General features: G+C 42.3%; 1 protein-coding gene across 5 annotated transcripts; it reads left to right on the top strand.

Annotated features, from left to right (window-relative positions):
* Window positions 1–2,754: 2,754 nt before the first annotated feature.
* On the top strand, window positions 2,755–15,305 carry tbx1 (T-box transcription factor 1). 5 transcript variants are annotated; one of them, XM_071911371.2, is made up of 8 exons: window positions 2,755–3,282; window positions 4,564–4,903; window positions 7,810–7,911; window positions 8,686–8,857; window positions 10,333–10,488; window positions 12,168–12,235; window positions 12,868–12,968; window positions 13,744–15,305. In XM_071911371.2, exons 1-8 carry the CDS (start codon window positions 3,099–3,101, stop codon window positions 14,121–14,123), a joined length of 1,503 nt encoding a protein of 500 aa, XP_071767472.1. In that variant the 5' UTR covers window positions 2,755–3,098; the 3' UTR covers window positions 14,124–15,305. The 5 variants fall into 5 exon arrangements, with proteins under 5 accessions (XP_071767472.1, XP_071767469.1, XP_071767468.1 ...); XM_071911368.2 differs by having other exon boundaries at window positions 4,513–4,903; XM_071911367.2 differs by having other exon boundaries at window positions 4,513–4,903; window positions 13,741–15,304.
* The last annotated feature ends 3,874 nt before the right edge of the window (window positions 15,306–19,179 follow it).

Here is a 19,179-nt window from a genome sequence, read left to right as displayed (position 1 = left end):
GCACAATAAGGAAGCCAATGCGCATTAGAAGGCGCACGGCCATAGGAAACTATGAGAAAATGTTTAAATGATCAGACAGTCAGAACTACAAAAAATGGGCAGGGAGACATTTCCTTGTTGCTCGTATTATAGCTGCTTGAACCCCAACGAAAAATCATATTCCTGTGATGATATGATGTTCCTATAATATTCCTACAGGAACGTCTGTGCCTACTTTATAGTGAGTTTACAGTGACCTTGTTGTACTTTATGGTAGTTTTATCTCCTATGGTATCACTATAATATTCCTATCATATTCCTGTAGGGACTTGCTGTGATATTTATATAGTATCCATCTAAAATTGACTACTATTGATTAGTGTGGTCACTTTTACGCATGGGTGAAGGCTTATTGTAGGAGGATTCAGATCTGCAAACACCTGTATATAATATATAAAATAATAACATGTAATATTCCAATAATATTCCAATAGGGACTTATAGTGTGGCACTCAACGGTGACTTCATCGTACTGTATACTGTATGATATCCTAGAGTATCACTATAATATTCTTATAATATTTCGGGAGGGATTTGGGTTCCTCAGAAGGTTCTTTAATTTCTCATCTCAGTTTATGATAACTTTAACGAAAATTCACTATAGTATTCTTATAATATTCCTATAGGATCTTACAGTGTCTCGGTGGTACTTAGTGAATTTACAGTGACCTTATCGTACCTTATGTTAATTTTATATGTTATTCTTATAGGAAATTAAACTGTAGCCCGTTGTTAATCGTGTATATTTCTTCCTCCTAAAATTTCACCTGAGTTAGTCTTTTCATTAAAAAAATACACACTATACACAAAACATACACTAGTCTTGTAAATGCACGATTGAATGCCTCCGCTGTGCTTTGGCCGCTGCTGAGGCCTGCGAGCGAATTCCAACACAGTCTCTTCCCATTTTGATCTGCTCCTGTATTTTGTCTGTTATCACCTGAGTATTTACAAAGGAGGCTTCCGACTTGGCAATGATGAAGTGAGCCGGTATCAATGGCATCATCTGATAAAAAAAAAAAGAAAGGCCGGGACACACTGGGCGGAATACATGATCTTTGGCGATGCTTTAGACCGCGCCATGCGTGATGAGTTTCCCACTTCATAAATAAACAGGAGTGAATGGAGTACTGTCAGTTTGTGAGTTTGGGTTGAGACTGGGATCGTGCGTAAATTGGAATTAATCTTTTCCAATGTGTTATTTTCATCTATCTATCTATCTATCTACATATCTATCTATCTATCTATCTATCTATCTATCTATCTATCTATCTATCTATCTATATATCTATCTATCTATCTATCTATCTATCCATGTGTCAAAATATTTGCCAAAAACAACACGTTGCAGCGGTAGTTTATTTATGCTCATTGGCTCCTACAGAGAAACATCCAAAACAAATAGGGCTAATCCTCTAACTGCTTTATCCCATTAGTACCCCGCTGCTGCCTTCACACTTTATTCAATGGCTCCAGTGTAAATTAGACTCAATCCGGCCGCTATCGCAGCAGCTCCAACAAAACACATCTTTGGTTGCTGCTTCATTAATGCTGAACCTCGATAAGCTGAGAACCAAAGGCGATACTGGAGGCGCAAGGCGGAGAGGTCAAGTCCAGCTCTGGCCTTACTGAGCCGCCGTGTGTGTTTATTCTCTCGCTCTGTTTACTGACCGGCGCTCGGCGCTTGGCAAAGTTTCTGTGCGTCTTTGTGAGGAATAAGGTTTGATATGCGAAAGGCTGCGTAAATCTGAGATAAAATTGCGTGAAATGACGCACAAAGAAGGATTTTGCTTGGGGTTTCATTTCAGGCCCGCTGCAGTCCTACACATGTGACTTTACTGCTTTGGAAAAAAGTGTCTTAGAGGGCTGTACTCAAAAATAAATGATGCAACGGACAAATAGGTGATTGCATGGACGCACGGATGGATGGTATACACGAGTAAAACAATTGTTCAGCTTATGTGAATACAGCTGCGATGAGTGATATTTCAGCACCAATAGTCAAGTTCACTTTCCGATGAGACCCACTGCAAAAAATATCCACCTTAGCAAGCCATTTAGTCCAGTATGTACTCTGAAAATCTAATTTTTCGTGGAACAGGTGAAAAAAAATCTGCTAATGTGGTGAGATACTTGCTTCCAATTCAGTTCCACTAGTGTCAAGATCTTTTTTTTAATTATTATTACTTGAATTAAGTACCATTCCCTTATAGTGGAGTGACCTGGCTTATTTCAACATACTTGATTCAAGAAAAAGAAAAACAACTCCAAATATGTATATTGGAAACAAATGGAATTATCTAGCCTCGATGCCTGTTTTCTTCTCTTGCTTTATGGAAAACCAGATTTTAAGACTCCATCCTCCCCCATATGACTCGCTCAGATGGACATTTTTTGCAGTGCAGAGCCTGATGTTCCAGGCAAGCTCGAGGACGGAGCAGCGCTATCTGGGCTCGGACAGCTAAAACACGCACAAGCATATATAGGCCTATAATTTACTGGAAAAGTGGCGCACTTTGAAGCCGGACATTGCAATGACGTTGGAGTTGAATTCAAATGACTGACAAGGTCTTATTGAAATAAAACATCCAGTGCAGAGCGCACACACTTTTTTCCTACTAGTGCAAGGGAGGCGTGGATCTCTCTCACTTTTGACATTCTCGCAGCAGTAGTAGCTTCTCCTCAAGGCAGGACTCAGATGACACCACCCCGCCACCGACTGGAGGGGAAACAAGGGAAGCTCTCTCTCTCTCTCTCTCTCTCTGTGCGCGGATGAACCATGTTTTGATACCAAAGGACAAGTTTTGCTGGTTGATCAAATGAATCTGAGCAGCGGACAGGTTTTCGCGTCTTCAAAATAGCCGTGGGAATACTTTCAGAGCAGTCTCTCCAGCTCGCCAAACTCCCGCACCCAAGGAGCACCGGTGGCGGAATGTGAAAACCCCATTTTGGCGCATGTTCCTCTCTATTGTGCGCAGCCTTCTCCTGCTTTCTGCGCGGTTGGAAAGCGGAGGAGGAGGAGGAGGTGGGACGGCTTTTCCCGACTCGATCCCTCGCCTATGGACGACGGCGGTCCCCTCTCTCCAAAGGCAAATGCTTTCAGTATTGCCTCTCTGATTTCGGCTGCAGAGCAAGCAGGAAACGCAGCGTTTGACAAACAAGGCACCGGCCTGGACAAGCCAGACCTGCACAACCACAGTTCCTTTAAAATGCACTACAGCACTGTCACCCGGGAAATGGAAGGTAAATTTGTTTGTTGATGCCCTTGGTGTGTATTATAGCTGCTGTAGCATGTATACATCTCAACCCATAACACCCACGAAATAACACACGTCTGCCCCGTATCTGCTCGGTTCATTTGTATTTTCAACAAAATAAGAAAAACCACGGAGGGATGAGTGCTGCTTTCAACGCATGAATGAAATCATTTCAAAAATAAATTCTGACAAAGTCGGCCGACTTAAATAATGCAAATTTATGCAAAGCCTCGTAATCACCATCAGAGAGGAGAAGTCTATCCATACAAAGCAGCCAGAGTGGAAAAAAAGTTTCCCACTCCAAAACCCTAAAGAGTTGTACAGTAGAGTCAACTTCAACTCATGGACAGGAGCACATACATTGAAAATGAAGCCAGGAGGAGGAGGGTTTACACGGGCACCCTGTGTGCGTAATGGTAAAAACAGACCATAATAAGCATATCCAGCTCAGGGGGAATGAATATCCAATTCCATAGATCTACCATTTGTCAAATAACGACGAAGCAACTGTCACCTGCAGCCTGTTTGTTTGCTCATGCAAATCAATGTGTGTTTACCTTGTAAACCGTTTACACTCCACTGTGCCAGCCAGATCCTCTATTGTTTGTGAACGGAGGGCGATGTGGGCGATACCCTTATCCAAAAGTTAAATGGGTGCCGGAAAGCCCATTAAAAAGGGGCGCACTTCTCTGTCAATCAGTCTCGTCCCAAGGCGAGGAAAAGGCACATTACCTGCAGTTCCTTATCTAAATAGAAATAAGAACCGGTTTTATCGTAAAGGGGAGGCCCTCTGCGTCAGATAAGAGAGGAGACTGGGTTGCAGTTTAACACACAGCAGTAGCGCACAACAGAGGCCGCTTGGAGTTACTTTGGAGCGCAGTAGGTCGGTTAAAAAAAGACATTAAGCACACTCAAAGCTCGTTTTGCGCGGAATAGTTCAATATTTCTCCGCGAACAACGTTTTTGGTAAATCTATCGTCGTTATTCGGACGTTTTGCTATTTTAGAGCAGGCAGCCTAGTATGCTGGCAGTGGATGCAACCTCAAGGATTAATGAGCAGTCGAGACGGAAACTTTTGAATCGAAAGAGGTGCATTTCTGCCTGACATCTTCATTTGGAGATCACTGAATCCTGCTTCTGTTTTTTGCTATTGTGTTATAACCCACCCAAAGTGCAAGGCATATTTGGTAAATCCAGTTTTTTGGGATGATTTCAGCCATATCCAGCCCGTGGCTGACGCAGCTGTCCCATTTTTGCGATGTTGCAGCCTTCACGACGAGCAGCCTGAGCAGCCTCAACACGCCGGGGGGCTACCACCTCTCTCCGTCCCCCGGGGACCCCTACAGCCAGCATGAAGCCCACTTCGAGCCCTGCCCGGCCGCGCAGCACAACTACAACTACCCGGGCTCCAACCCGGGCCAGGCCCAGCCGAGCGACGCCGGGACTCCCAACTGCTCCTCGTCGTCCTCCAGCTCCACGCCGAACAGCAAGAGCATAGTGAAGAAGAACCCCAAAGTGGCCAACATTAACGTCCAGCTGGAGATGAAAGCTTTATGGGACGAGTTTAATCAACTGGGCACGGAGATGATCGTTACCAAGGCCGGCAGGTGAGTGGAGGAGTGAATAAAAACACAGGCCTGGAGCTGGGAAATCACTTTTCTCCCCAGGCCGTCATGCAACTTTATAGACTGGACTAATTCGTTTATTCTCAGTTTGGACTAGGCATACTTTTAATATAGCATATAAATACTATGCAATTTTATTCTAGGCTATATCCTGCGTAAAGAACCATCATAACTTCTATCAGACTTGCAGGTCTTGTATTCTTTAGTATAGTAGCAGTATTTGTGAGACATTGGTGTATATTGTTGAGTGGAAGGCAAAACCCATTTAAATTCAGTTTACCCACCTTTTTATTTAACATTTTAAGGCTTATATAAATGTATGTGATGTAAATGCATAGTATACATCACGGGTAAATAGTATGAAACTTATGTAAGTTATATAAGGATAGGGTATTTTAATGAAGCAAGCATAAATTAATGCTTTTCTGAGAAAAAAACAAAAACAAATGTTTATATTGATATATTATTATTTATATTGATGATAGTTTAGCCACATTTTAATTTTCCACGTCATTGTTTAACAGTATACATTTCAAGCAGCATGTTATGGGATCAGACTGGTAAAAATAACCCAGCAATGCAAACATACTACAGGAGTGAACCTAATCTTACTTCTCACGCATTACTGCCTGTCATGTTGGTTTTTAGCTTTATTCAAAACACATTCAGCATAATCTTGAATAAGCTGGATGTGCTAAAATAATAATAATAAATAAAAGCACTAACTTCATCTTCGTGCTAACGCATCTGGACATATTTTCCATTTGGTGTTCTTAAAAGTATTTTAATAAAAGCTCGTGCAATAGAGCAGCATATGCCTGCTTAGTGGAGATGTTTTATACTATTCAGGACGCATGGATTAAGACACGCAGGCGGTTTGATAGTTGGACGCTAACCTTACAGCTGTAAACACCATGTTGATCTGATCCTGCTGGGCTTTAAGGGCAGTCGGCGCGACTCTCGGCTGTTTTCCTTCACCGTCAACCTCAATTTTACGCGCCGCTGTTACGGGCCATTATACGGCCTTTAATCCACAGACAGTCCTTACGTGTGTGAGCGAACAAAATCATAACAACCGAGTGTACACATTCTCCCTATACGAGCCTATTACACTGTTGCAACTTTGTTTTTACTCGGGTCTCGACATGCGTTTGCCTCGGATGACATTATTTCCTAATTATAGGTCTACAGTTTGTCCGCCTCCCACCCCTTCCTCTTCACCGTCTCAGAAAGAAATAGCATTTTAGTTAAATAAACAGCATGCGCTTGGCATAAACCTGGTTTCGGTTTGGTGCAAGTCTGGTGATAAAACAGGAGGAGAGCTGCTTCTGGAGCGGGACTGCGCACATCAGGCCTTAAATCTGGCCTTTGTATTTGGACAGCTTCATTTAGTCATTCCCTACTGAATTCCCTTATATTAGGCAGCAGGGTGGCCTGGTGGTTAAAGACACCGGGTTCAAGCTTCTTGTGTCGGCTAACATCCAGCCTGCTGAAGTGTCCTTGAGCAAAAACACTGAATCCCTACCAGATCTGACCTCTGACCTCTCTGTGCAGGGGGGAAGAGAAAGGAGGATTTCCCTACAGGGGGCCGTAAAATATCACATTATCATCATTATTTTCAGCCAGTAAACACTAGACATGACATGTATCACAGAGCCCCTATTTAATGCCATACTGTAGGCTAAGTATTACGGCATAGAAACAGGTAGGCAATTGATTTCTTTGGTTCCAGAAGTGAAGGTAGAGCTGAGCCGCTCTCCTCTCCTCTCCTCTCCTCTCCTCTCCTCTCCTCTCCCTGACAGCGGAAAGGAGATCCGCAGCAGAGCACTTTACAGGCTCCTTCAGCCTCACCTAGCCACGACACTGACGTTAATTGAGCGTTGATTTTTTAGGATCCCTTTCACTGACTCGGCGGATTACTCAACTTTCAATTTACGTTCTTGGGGAATACACCCCGCAGAGCGGAGCTGGATGAGGAAAGAAAAGGGGAAAAACAAATGTGTTTGTGCGGCGGGGGCGTCGATTGATTAAACCCAAAGTCCCTGCATCCAATTCATTTAATAGCCAAACTTCACGTATATCCACTGAATGTCTGGGGACAATGTTGAGCGATGACTAATGACAAGATTTTATTATTTGGTAAGTGTGATAAATTATTAGGTGGCCAATGTAGAGGGAATATCGGCCCTGAATGCTCCGTTATGTGATTTATCTTAGATATGACTTCCAAATACATTTCTGGCAATATTTTTCTCTCCATTCTAATGATAAAAACTAGTGCGACGAGCGCCACACCTTGCCATACCTAAATGACGTCCATGTAAATTGTGCATGTGTGTTTCTGTGTGTGTTCATGTGTGTGTACGTGTGTCTGGAATTCATCAAACGGGCAGAAGAGAAATGAAAGCGCACTGCCAGAGCGTATAAAGTGGAGCTATAGGAGGCTACAGACCCAAAGCCTCATTTGGATCAGGCAGAGTTTTATCCACGTCCTGCTCCGGTTACGCACGGACTGAATCACGTCATTTTCAATAGCTCGGGGCCTCTGTCTTCTTCCTACAGCCCCAACCTCGGGGGCCACATCGTGCTCTGCAGGCCCGGAGCTGACTGTCGCTCTCTAAACACGTTGGCTTTCTGAGAAATATTTTTGGCAATATCCGTTGGCTGCTCTGACGCATTCCGAATAATTAAAACACTATTTTCAAGCCGGGCACAGGCTATTTAACAAACCCCCTCCACACACACACACGCACGCACACAGACACACACAAATGATCCAATTTTAAAAAGTGGAACATGTAAACAAAATGTGCACCCACCCACAAAAGCAGCAATAGCGAGCATCTAAGGCCTACATTTAACTCATCCCACGTTTTCTTCCTCGCCAGGAGAATGTTTCCAACTTTCCAAGTGAAAATATTTGGGATGGATCCCATGGCGGACTACATGCTCCTAATGGACTTCCTACCAGTAGACGACAAACGATACAGGTAATGTTGGGTGTCTTTATAAAACTGAAACACATAATTAGTCATTATGGCACCATCAAAATATTGTAATATGTCCGGAGGTTTTTAATGGGTTCCATATCCACTTTGTGCAGCTTTTAGTCCTATGCGCAAAAATACATAAAAAAAAACATCGTATAAAACATATTTAAACATATATATTTATATATATTTCTCAGTAGTTTATCATGGCAAGCTATTCCAAGTAAATATATTTATATATAATGTATCATTGGGTGAATACATATATTTTAAAAAAATCAGTAAAATTATTATTTATGAATGATGTATTGTACTGTACTATTGTATTGTAGGCTCTGTACTCATATTTCAAAATGTCCTCTTGTTTAATGGATCCTGGCATAAGATAAGCAACACTCAAATTATTCCACGTCCAAATTATTTCTGTACCATGCATTGAAATACATGCAAATGCACTAGAGCATACATAAATTAAAGTGCACCATTGTTTGTAATACTGACATACGTTTCCTCCATATATTGTAGCCTACATAAATCATAATCATAACGTTAAAAGATACAGCATTTTTTAAACTATAAATATGTGGTTTCCATACAGCAAACATGCATACAAAATATATGCAAATAGGCCTATATTTGTGTATGGGTATTAATGTTCTAACGTTGGTTTATTGAATTGAGTCCACAGAGATCTAAAAGAAGAAAACTAATGATGACACCTCTACCTTTTTGGTTTATTTTGTTTAAATGTATTTATTGTTTTTTGTCCTATAGGTATGCCTTCCACAGTTCCTCGTGGCTGGTGGCCGGTAAAGCTGACCCCGCCACCCCGGGCAGGGTGCACTACCACCCTGACTCCCCGGCCAAAGGCGCCCAGTGGATGAAGCAGATCGTCTCCTTTGATAAACTCAAACTCACTAACAACCTGCTGGACGACAACGGCCATGTGAGTACACGGCTGGAAGAGTAAATAAATCACATGCATGCAATAAAGACTTAAAGATTCCAATATGAACACAAGGGCATCGCTATAGCCTACAGGCTCAGCTAGGGGTCAGAGAGTTCACGCCCTTATGAAAAACAATAAAACGGTGGTAATTCTATAATCAATTTTAGAACACTACTATACAAATATCACAGCAAACTAAGTTATTAGCCCTATATATTACAGAAATACTATAGTGATAGGAGAAAAAAAATAAAAAAAACAACAACCCATAAATTAGGATAATCTCACTTTAAACACGCTAGGAATATTACACTGATACCATAAGAGATAGAAATAGCCTACCATACAGCCAATATTGAGTATCACAGACACGCAAAGTCCCTATAGGAATATTACGGGAATATTGTAGTGATACTATAGGAGATTAAAAATACTATAAAGTAGGATAAGGTCACTATAAACTCACCACTTAGACAAACTAAGTTCTTATAGGAATATTCGTTAGGGAGAGGTTGGAGAATTTTATTCACCTTCAAATTGATTGATACAAGTACCGATACATAGTGTTATCCTGTAGTAGGCTATTACTGATTGTAAAGCTTGATTCAACTTGCAATAAGACTGTATATTTTCTGTAATAATGGGATGATACAGGGTTGCAAAACTCCAAAAATGACGGCAAGGCAATGGAACATTTCACCACTGGAAATTAATTCAGCCTTTTCCGTTTGATCTTCCTCTGCGCTTGCCTGTATTTCCGCGTGTGCCTGCAACATGGAATTTGAAAGCAAAGGGGAAATTTGAAAGGATTTTCAATTTAGCCAGCAATGAGGACAAAGGTGAAACATGCCTACTGGATGGAAATGGGCCTAAATGCCACCTCATGCATATGTTCAGCATATGTCTGTATGATTAGGATACAGTAGGCCTATAGGCTACTTCATTATTATTGTTGCATGGTTACTTTTTTTAAAACGTGTTTAAAAATAAATTATTGCACTCCAAATGAGAATGGAGCTATTCATTATTCTCAGGTAGGCCTATTCAGGGCTATGACTGTTCTGCAAGCTCAAATTACACGTTTAACTGCACATGTGACAGGAGCGTCAAGCTGTATTCCTGCATCTAATAACATTTGCCAGCAAAAACTTAGAACCCCGCTAATATTGACTACATTAGTGATGGCTGAAAAAATATTAGGCTATTTGGTCGATGTGATTAGACATAGGTCACCAACAATCAGCTTAGAGGGAAATTTATTTTTTTAAATAGGCTATGGCTTCCAAATACATTTCTGGATTTTTATTTATTTATTTAGCTTAATCTTTGCTCTTCATTATAATGATAAAAACGACAAGACCGAATTATGACATAGCCAACTGGACATTTAACACGATGCTTGCCTGTTGCATTGCAGCCTATTTCATGCCTAATACTTCTAGGACTGCTAATGCGTCCTCTTTCCATTGCAGATCATCCTCAACTCCATGCACCGCTACCAGCCCAGGTTCCACGTGGTTTATGTGGATCCCCGCAAAGACAGCGAGAAATACGCCGAGGAGAATTATAAGACCTTTGTTTTTGAGGAAACCCGCTTCACGGCGGTCACAGCATACCAGAACCACCGGGTAAGGAGCCGCCATGACCCACTATAAGACTCACATGGGCTGCTGCAGCAGTTTCACCTGATGTGAAGGGCAAAAACACAGTAACACTGCAGCTACCTGATTCCCTTATGAAAAACAACTATACTAGATATCACACTATAAACTATCCTAGATATAATATCCTACTGGAATATTATAGGAATATTATATTGATACCATAGGAGATGAAAAAAATACTACAAAGTACGATAAAGTCACTATAAACTCACTATTGATTACGACACACACATAAGTCCCTATAAATATAGGCTATTATAGGAATATTATAGGGATTTTTTTTCTTAGGGTATAACAAGAAAACAAATCAGCTATTGCTTCTGCCTATCACAGGTTTACAACACGGACTATTAGAGACCGTTTACGCACGGAGGAACAAACAAATCAGTTATGCTATAGTCAATATAAACCACAGTCTATTTAAGTGCGGGTATTTTTTGCGCCCAAATGTTGTCATGCCGCTGATGTGTGCGCACAGCTGTCCGATTCCTCTCGTCTTCGTGCGTCTTTTCCTGCTCTGTTTTCCATCAGTCTGACCCCCCGGTGTCGGTTTCCACTCGCACCAGTTGGAATTTTACATTTTAGGCATTCATCGGTGATTCAGAGCGACTTGCGATGAGTGCAACAGTAGAATAAGATTAAATTCCTAGATCAGCAACATTACAAGTAGCCGATAGCGAGGAGTGTAGTGCCATTATAATATTCCCGTGACCACAGGTTGATCAGTGTTAAGAAATGTAGTAGATAAGATAAGGATTGAGTTAGGAGGGATTTTGGTATTGTACGTCACTGATTTTCTACAGTGGAAATTATTTTTACACTTGAAGCCCTGATAAGCCCTGATTGCCTACAATTTACATAAAGTAGACGAACTTGTTGCCTTAATATCAATTCACGAATAACTTAATTTCAACAAGTCCTTAATTTGATTATGCTGCCTACTGTGTGGTTGATGATTGGTTTTTTTTTTAGCTCTATTTCTAATTGCAAGGTCTCATTTAAAAAGAAAATCATTAGATTCCTAATCTCAGTGACTAACCTGATTAAATCAATAAAGGTTAAATAAAATATTTCTTGCAATTAATGTAATTAGGACTGTCTAGAATTCATAGTCTTAATCAGACTTCAGTCTGTCAAACATGAGCTGGTGTCAGGATGCATAATAACTGTATTATGAGAAACCTTCTGCATGTTATGAACGGATCAGGTGCCTAAAACTCTTCAGAGCATCCAAAAGACCTGGGGGTGGGAATGTGTTTTGTCTGTATGGAAATCGATGAATGAAAAGCTAATTATACCACATGAATATCTTTGCAGCTGTAAAAGGTGCAAACACTGCAGGATACACAATACAGGAAATAATAAATAAGTAGGCTACAACCAGCAGTTATTTTAATTGATTTGCACTCTAAACCAGTTTGAATGGACATGAAGATGGTGCTCAACTATTCACTTACATATTTCACAGATGACAACCTAGGGGCTTATTGAGATGTGATTTTTGAAAGTGGCTTTTTCAGCTCTTCATCATGCCAGCCTACAGCCACTAATGGGTGTCTAGGCCTATCTGAATATACTGGAAATGACATTGTGTCTAATGATATGACAAGGAGGTTTATTTGACGCCGTCTTGTGGATTTCAGATCACACAGCTGAAGATAGCCAGTAATCCCTTCGCAAAGGGCTTCAGGGACTGCGACCCAGAGGACTGGTAAGGATCTGCATGTAGAAAAAAAATCAGCCAGTTTCATTTGCATGTTTCCACACAGTGTGAAGAGGCACAAAGGAGCCGACCTGGGGCCAGAGGGTATTTGCCAAATAATTTAATTGTTTGCTTTATCACACTCGGGTGCCAGATAGATGGAGTTTGCCACATGAAAGAACAAAATGAGTGTGTAGACAATCACTGGCTAATGTTAATTGAGTATACTTTTCTGTGATTGACAAATTACTAGACACTGAATTGTCCTAATGCAGTAAACTCGTCTAGTTCCCCAAGCACTTTAAAGCAAACGCTTAGACTAATTTCCAAATAATATTCACCCAGGTCTGCATATGACTTAATTGTTTTTTATATGAATTGAATTGACGACCCTGGAATTTACGGGGATTCTTGTTGTATCTTATAACAGGTTAATGTGAATCATGTAACAGGTTGCTTTACATAACTAACATTTTAGTCTCAGTAACTCGAGGGCCTGTTAATGTGCAAATGCTCATTACATGCATCGATGTACACTCTTAAAATGCACATAAATCATCTATCTTAATATATAATACAGAAATTGCACCTTTGACATTCATTAAATGAGTGTGTAACTGAATCCATTCTCCCTGCTGCAGGCCCAGGAATCACAGGCCAGGCTCTCTGCCAATAATGAGTGCCTTTGCCAGAACAAGAAACCCAATGTCATCTCCCCCTCAGCAGAACGGCACAGAGAAAGGTCTGCAGCTCGCTCTTTGTTTCGTTTCAACACTGCTTCTTGCTATCAAACCTGAAACAAAGTCACATGAAGTTATTCAACCTTTGCGAGAAATATGGTTTTTGGCATGGTCGCATATCCCCCCCCCCCCCCCCCCCAATTTTCTTTTACATTCTTGTCCTCAGCATTCAGAGTAAGGTTAGACTGATATATCAGGCAGATTTTGGCCTTTTATTAAATATCACGTATCAGCCAGTCAATGTCATCCACCTCTGATACAATGGAGGTTCCTCCCTGACCACAGCTACATAAAAACTGTCTGTAAAACCTGCAATTGAATTTTATTTTCTTAATGCATTTTATTAAATCTTCATTTAAAAGCAGTAAGTGACTTTCCTCTACCAGTGAATAGGTGTGGTGGGTCACCCTGACTTAAAGAGCTGCTAATCCACCTAAAAGAATTTCATTAGTCTGGGGTTCAATGCAGAGTTTTAGTGTCCTATGATGGTCTAACTGCTGTTTCAGAGGCTTTTCCACCCTGAAACACTGAATACTTGTCATTTTTGGGCATGAAAATGATCAAATTCAAAGATTTTGTATATCGGTGCAACATATTGAGTATCGCCAGCTACAATTGATAAGTATCAGCATTCAAAAACCCATGTCTGTTGAACCCTATTTTGGAGTACAGAACTAGACATGCTTAATATTGGAACAAATACACACAACCTGCCAGTATAACCAAGAAGTGCTTGGCTGTTTCTGACTAATCCTGGTTTCTCTTCCCCTCCAGAAGACAGCAGACGGGACTACGAGCGAGACCCCAGCGGCACGCCCATACACGCCGACCCGGCTCACCAGCTCATGTCCCGGGTCCTCAGCCCCGCCCTGCCCGTCCCCGGGGGCCTCCACGCCGTCCCCCTCACCAGCGGCCGGCCCAGCCCTCCCCACGACCTCCGGCCGGACGCCCACTCGCTGCCCCCGGACACCCTGCACCACCACCCTTACAAGTACCCCACCACCTACGAACACTACCTGGGCGCCAAGACCCGGCCATCGCCCTACCCTTTACCCGGCATCAGAGGACACACGTACCACCACCACATGAACCCGGCCACGGCGAACATGTACTCGGCCACCAGCGCCCCCGCTAACTACGACTACGGGCCCAGATAATGACTGCTGCCCACCGGGGCGAACGGCCAGCGGCACTGTGGGAATGCGGACAGGCGGGAAAACACAACGCAACTCTGTCTCCACATGGCTTACGCAACCTGCGGGGCGCGTTCACAAGCTGCACGCTCCTTGTCGCTGGATAAACCCTGCCGTATTTATTTAAAAGGAAATGCATCTTTGCAGGAAGGACGGGCACACGCTCTGAGCCCCGGAAGAGGTCGGCTTTGACCTTTGAACCCAAAAACGGCAATAGCTCCACATCAGGGCGCCTCTCACCTGAGCAGTGCAGACATTGAGCCAGCAAACAGAGGGGACAGGAGGGACCTCTCCTTAACACACGGACGATACTTTTGATCACGGACTGGAATTGAATTCTTTTTTCTTTTTTTGTTGTTGTTGTTGTTGTTTTGTGTTGGATGCACTTTTTTTTGATTTTCTTTGTTTTCTCGCTTTCAAAAAAGCCATATGTTATATAGTCCATCAACCTTCTAGGTAGACGAGATGTTTGCATGTTGAGCTCATCAGAGAGGGTGTCGAAACACATCGAAATGTTTTTGTTTGAGGAAAAAAAAAAAGAAAAAAAGAGATATGATTTTGAAACGTTCTGAACATCTTGAGCCGCTCTGAGAAGCTTGTACCATGGCACTGACTTGCAGCAATTCAAAGTAAATAAATGAAGCAGAATGACTGTTCTGTATCTGTAAAATAAACATTAAATTCTTGTAATTCATAAAAAAAAAAAATATAGGTCTTTCTACCGGTCTTCCATTCAGAGCGCTGTCTGCTGTTGCATGGCTAGGAGGGAGGGAAAAAAGCTTACCTCACTGATAGCATTGTTCAGGTTTCTCCGACCGGATTTGCCCTGTTGAAATGGGTTGTGCTGCGCCGTTCCTGCAGTCAGTGGGAATGAGGACTTGGAAGCTGTCTAAACATTAGACCGCACTATTATGCACTGCAGTTCAAATGTGGAGATCTGCACCTGGTTCTATGAAAAACACACGTACACACACACGTACACACACTCACTCACAGACCATACTTCCCATACACACAAAGACATAACTCTCTCAGTCTCTTGACAGACCATGTGTGCAACTAAACTAAGGACTGTGATATCATTACACACCGTAGTCTTCCAGTGATTGATGATGATTAAAATAAGCAGCTACAGGGCATTTATGTATTGTTGCAGTAAAAAGGTCATGGCATCACATTTTTCATAAGAATAATAAACAGTTGAAACAATTAATTGGAAAAATACATTTAAATAATTAGAATACATGTCGTTCCATAGTCACTTATGAGGCATTTTTGCATGTATTTTTCATCAGATTGCTGCCCAAACAATCTGATAAAAATGTTATTTAATTAATCTTCTTTTATAAGTGGTCAAATGCCCCAAGTGGGCTTTTCAACGAGACCACTTCCCAGAAAATGAGAGCACCATGTCATGTCACACAAATAGGAAAAAAGAAAGCATTTACATTTCCCCCCAACCCAAAAGGATATCATTGCTCATATGTAATGGGACAGTTGGGCGATATTTTAGGAATGTCAAAACCCCCCTATCTGTGCAGCCATTTCCATCCCCTATTTGAAGTCCTATGAGGAATGCTTTGTTGTCAAGGTTAATCTTGTTGGAAAAAATACACAGTCTGCTTGGGGATTTGTGACTGTCAGGGTACAAAAGGAAACGTATCCTAATGATTCATTTCAATAATGTATTTTTTCTCCTTGAACCCAGCTGCCACTGAGCTGCGAGCCGGGAAAAAGGATGCCTGGGGGCGCCTGACCTCTGACTGTTTAATGGCTTGTAAAGGTGTCAAAGGTTAAATAATGTTTCCACTCATTTAAACGGCGACTAATTGGTTGTATAATATTTTTTTGTTTGGGGCAGAAACACCAACAACATGTGACACTCACTTACTGGAAAGATTGCTCTGGTCCTAAAACTTAATTTTTTTTAGCGTAATTTTATTAAGAAGCCAATGGGCCATAAAAGTGATAACATTTTGATGACGTCTCGTGCACAAAAAGTATTAAATTTATAAAATTCAGCTGATGACGAACATTTTTTCAGGACAATAAGAGACAGCCCGCAAATGTATTGACCATTTTTAATTAGCCTAATAGTAATCTCATAATATTTATTTTGCTAAATTATGCTACACATGAAAATATATTTATGTCAGAAACATTGGACATCGGCCAGAAAACTATATTTTAAACCGATTCAAAACGCTTAGGCCAACCCTAACACTATTTTCCTAAGGACGTCTGGTCCTCAATAGCAACTTTATAGCGACCTTATCCGACTGTATGGTATTTTTTCCCATCTCGTATGGTATCATATTCATATAGGGTATTATAGTTCTTTATCGTAAAATAGTTCTCCAGTTCAGTATTGCGTGTTCCTGTGCGGCCTGGTCAGGAAGCAGCGCTCCGGAGATGCGAGGCCCGCTTGGTGTGAGCCGAGGCCGGGCGGGAGGTGCTGAGGAGGTGCTGAGGAGCGGCCGGTCGGTCCCGCAGGAAGCCGTGGAGGACACCGGGACCCGGTTGAGTTTATCCGCGCACCGCCGGGCCTTGATGTGGGCCCGGGCCCGGTGAGTGAAGACAGGTCAAAGGCCGTATAGGGACATAGATATTACCGTTTAGACACGGCATAAGGAACATCAATGAGACTGCTGACAACGTCTCATTCAGTATAACTCCATGCAGTGATTAAAAAAAGAAGAAGGGGGGTGAACTATGAGCTCCAGTCCTTGCGTCCAGTCAGTGGTCATTATGAGGCGAACAACCAGCAATACAAATCAATTACTATATTTTCAGAAAGGCATTCATTTTTGCTAGGTTTTCCTTAAAAGACCATATCATATAACTTACATTAGTTTGATGCTACTTACTACTTTTCAATTAGGTAAAAAAATATATATGTCAGGCTAAAAAAGGTGGGTAAACAGGGTTTAGGTGGGTTTACCCTCCACTAGGCTACATCCCTAGTCCAGTGGCTTCCAAACTGGGGTCCAGGGACCTCCAGGGGCCCCTTGAGGGGGTTGCAGTGGGTCCACCAGCAAAATGAGCAACAATTTTATTTCATTATAATTTCATTTAAAGATAGGACAGTGAGGTAATGACAGAGGAATACCTGTTCACTCCCCCCACTCTCTTCACCCCACCTGCAGTAGTTGTCCAATTCTGTACCACATCATATCCAGCAACACAAAACTCCTCAGATGGGGGTCCCTCAGACAAAATCTCATCAAATGGGTCCCTGGCCTAATGCGTATCTGTCTGGGGGTGCTTGACATTAAAGCCTTAGGATACCCCCTGGTTTAGCCTATAGAAGTTAAATCTTATAGTCTAAATAGGACCTATAATAGCCTACTATAATAGCCTAAGTTTGGGACATAGGAGAATGACTTTTCCCAATATGATGAAGCATAGCTACATCATATTAAGCCATAGCAATATCGTTTTTATGGCCAAGGGTATAAACAATTATTATAAATCTTTGCAGTAGAATTAAAAGAGTGAACTCCTTCTCCAAGTTGGCATATCAAAGAAATTGCGCCTACTAGAGGAATTATAAAGAAATGCAATTCAATGCCAACCCATATGATGAGTGTGGTGCCTGCATTGGAAAATATTATCTACATTACATTTCTACACTCACACCTAAATAGGCTCTGGCATGCTTTCAACAGGCCTAGGCCATTCTGAACCATAATAATATACGCATCTATCATTCATTTCACACAGAGGAAGGGCGAAACCTGCGAGGGCCCGGTCGAAAAATCGCTGAACACTGAATATGCCCAGATGTGTCGAGCTCCAAAGAGACAGGGTGCCAAGGACTTGCCAGTGAAGTATGAGGAGGTGGAGGATGGATGATAATGCAACCCGAGGCATCATTTGACACTCAGCTGCATCTGGAACATCTGTTGTGACAGGCCTATCAGGGCTTCACCGCGTTCGCTTTACCTCTGTGTACATTTCTGCCGCCGATATCTGGGGACGGTTATTACAAACAAGCCAGGTAAACCAACCGGAGTCCTCAACCTAAATAGCAGAGCACGTGTTCCACATCCAAATGGTACTGCAGTTTCCGCTGTGCGTGACACCGCTGACGGACGTTTTATGCGGAACATCAAAACACATCATCGCCGCAGAGCGAGAGCCTTGATACACTCGTATTAATTCACATTCGAGAAAAAATAAATAAAATCAACTTGACCGTGAGGCGGAGCGTTGGCCTGGGCTCCGGCAGAAAGGGATTATTTTCTTGCAATCATTCGTTGTCATCATTTGTGTTTTCTAAACAATCGGGCTCAGTGCGTCGTCCCCACCTAGTAATACAATCCTCCATGAATACACCCAGGGTGATTTAGGCCCAGGGGGTGACGGCATCAACAACACACACACTTGCACAGCAACACCCACAACCACATCTGCACGCACACACACACACACACAACTGAAAACGGATTATGTCCAATCACAAAGCCAGGCTGACCCTTGCCCTCCAAGGCCATGGAAGACACACGTTAGGTGATAAGTGAAGCACAGGGCCTATTGTGCAGCCGGCTCTGTAGTGGGGGTCTCCCTGTCCATTTATTGACTTCCTAAATGATCCATTATGAAGTGATTTACGAGGTCCACTCCCCCCCCCCCCCTCCCCTGCCCCTTCTTAGGCCAGTGGGTTGCTGTCTGCTCCATTCAGCAGACATCTGCACCAATGGACCCGCCGCGTGATTTATCAGAGAATGGACGGAAGCCGGCTCACGCCACCTCTCGTGTTTGTTCAAAGAGGAGGAGAGGTAGGAAGCTATTATGGATGCAAGATGTCACCAGCGGGGTCAGGGACAAAAGGCATGGATGGAGCTCTGCAGGAGACGAGGACAAAACATATCTGCAAACACGCATCTGCAAAAAAGTAAAATTTTAAGCAATAAAGTAACGACTTATTCTCTCACTGGTGCCCATGCATTTTGGAAATTATAAAATGGGGGTTTTAACAGGTTTAGAGTGCCCAAGGGTCATGAGACTCATCCAACAC

The sequence above is a fragment of the Centroberyx gerrardi genome, chromosome 8 (assembly GCF_048128805.1).
Source record: "Centroberyx gerrardi isolate f3 chromosome 8, fCenGer3.hap1.cur.20231027, whole genome shotgun sequence".
In the NCBI taxonomy this organism is placed as follows: Eukaryota; Metazoa; Chordata; class Actinopteri; order Beryciformes; family Berycidae; genus Centroberyx; species Centroberyx gerrardi.
This window is presented reverse-complemented; position numbering and strand designations above follow the sequence as displayed.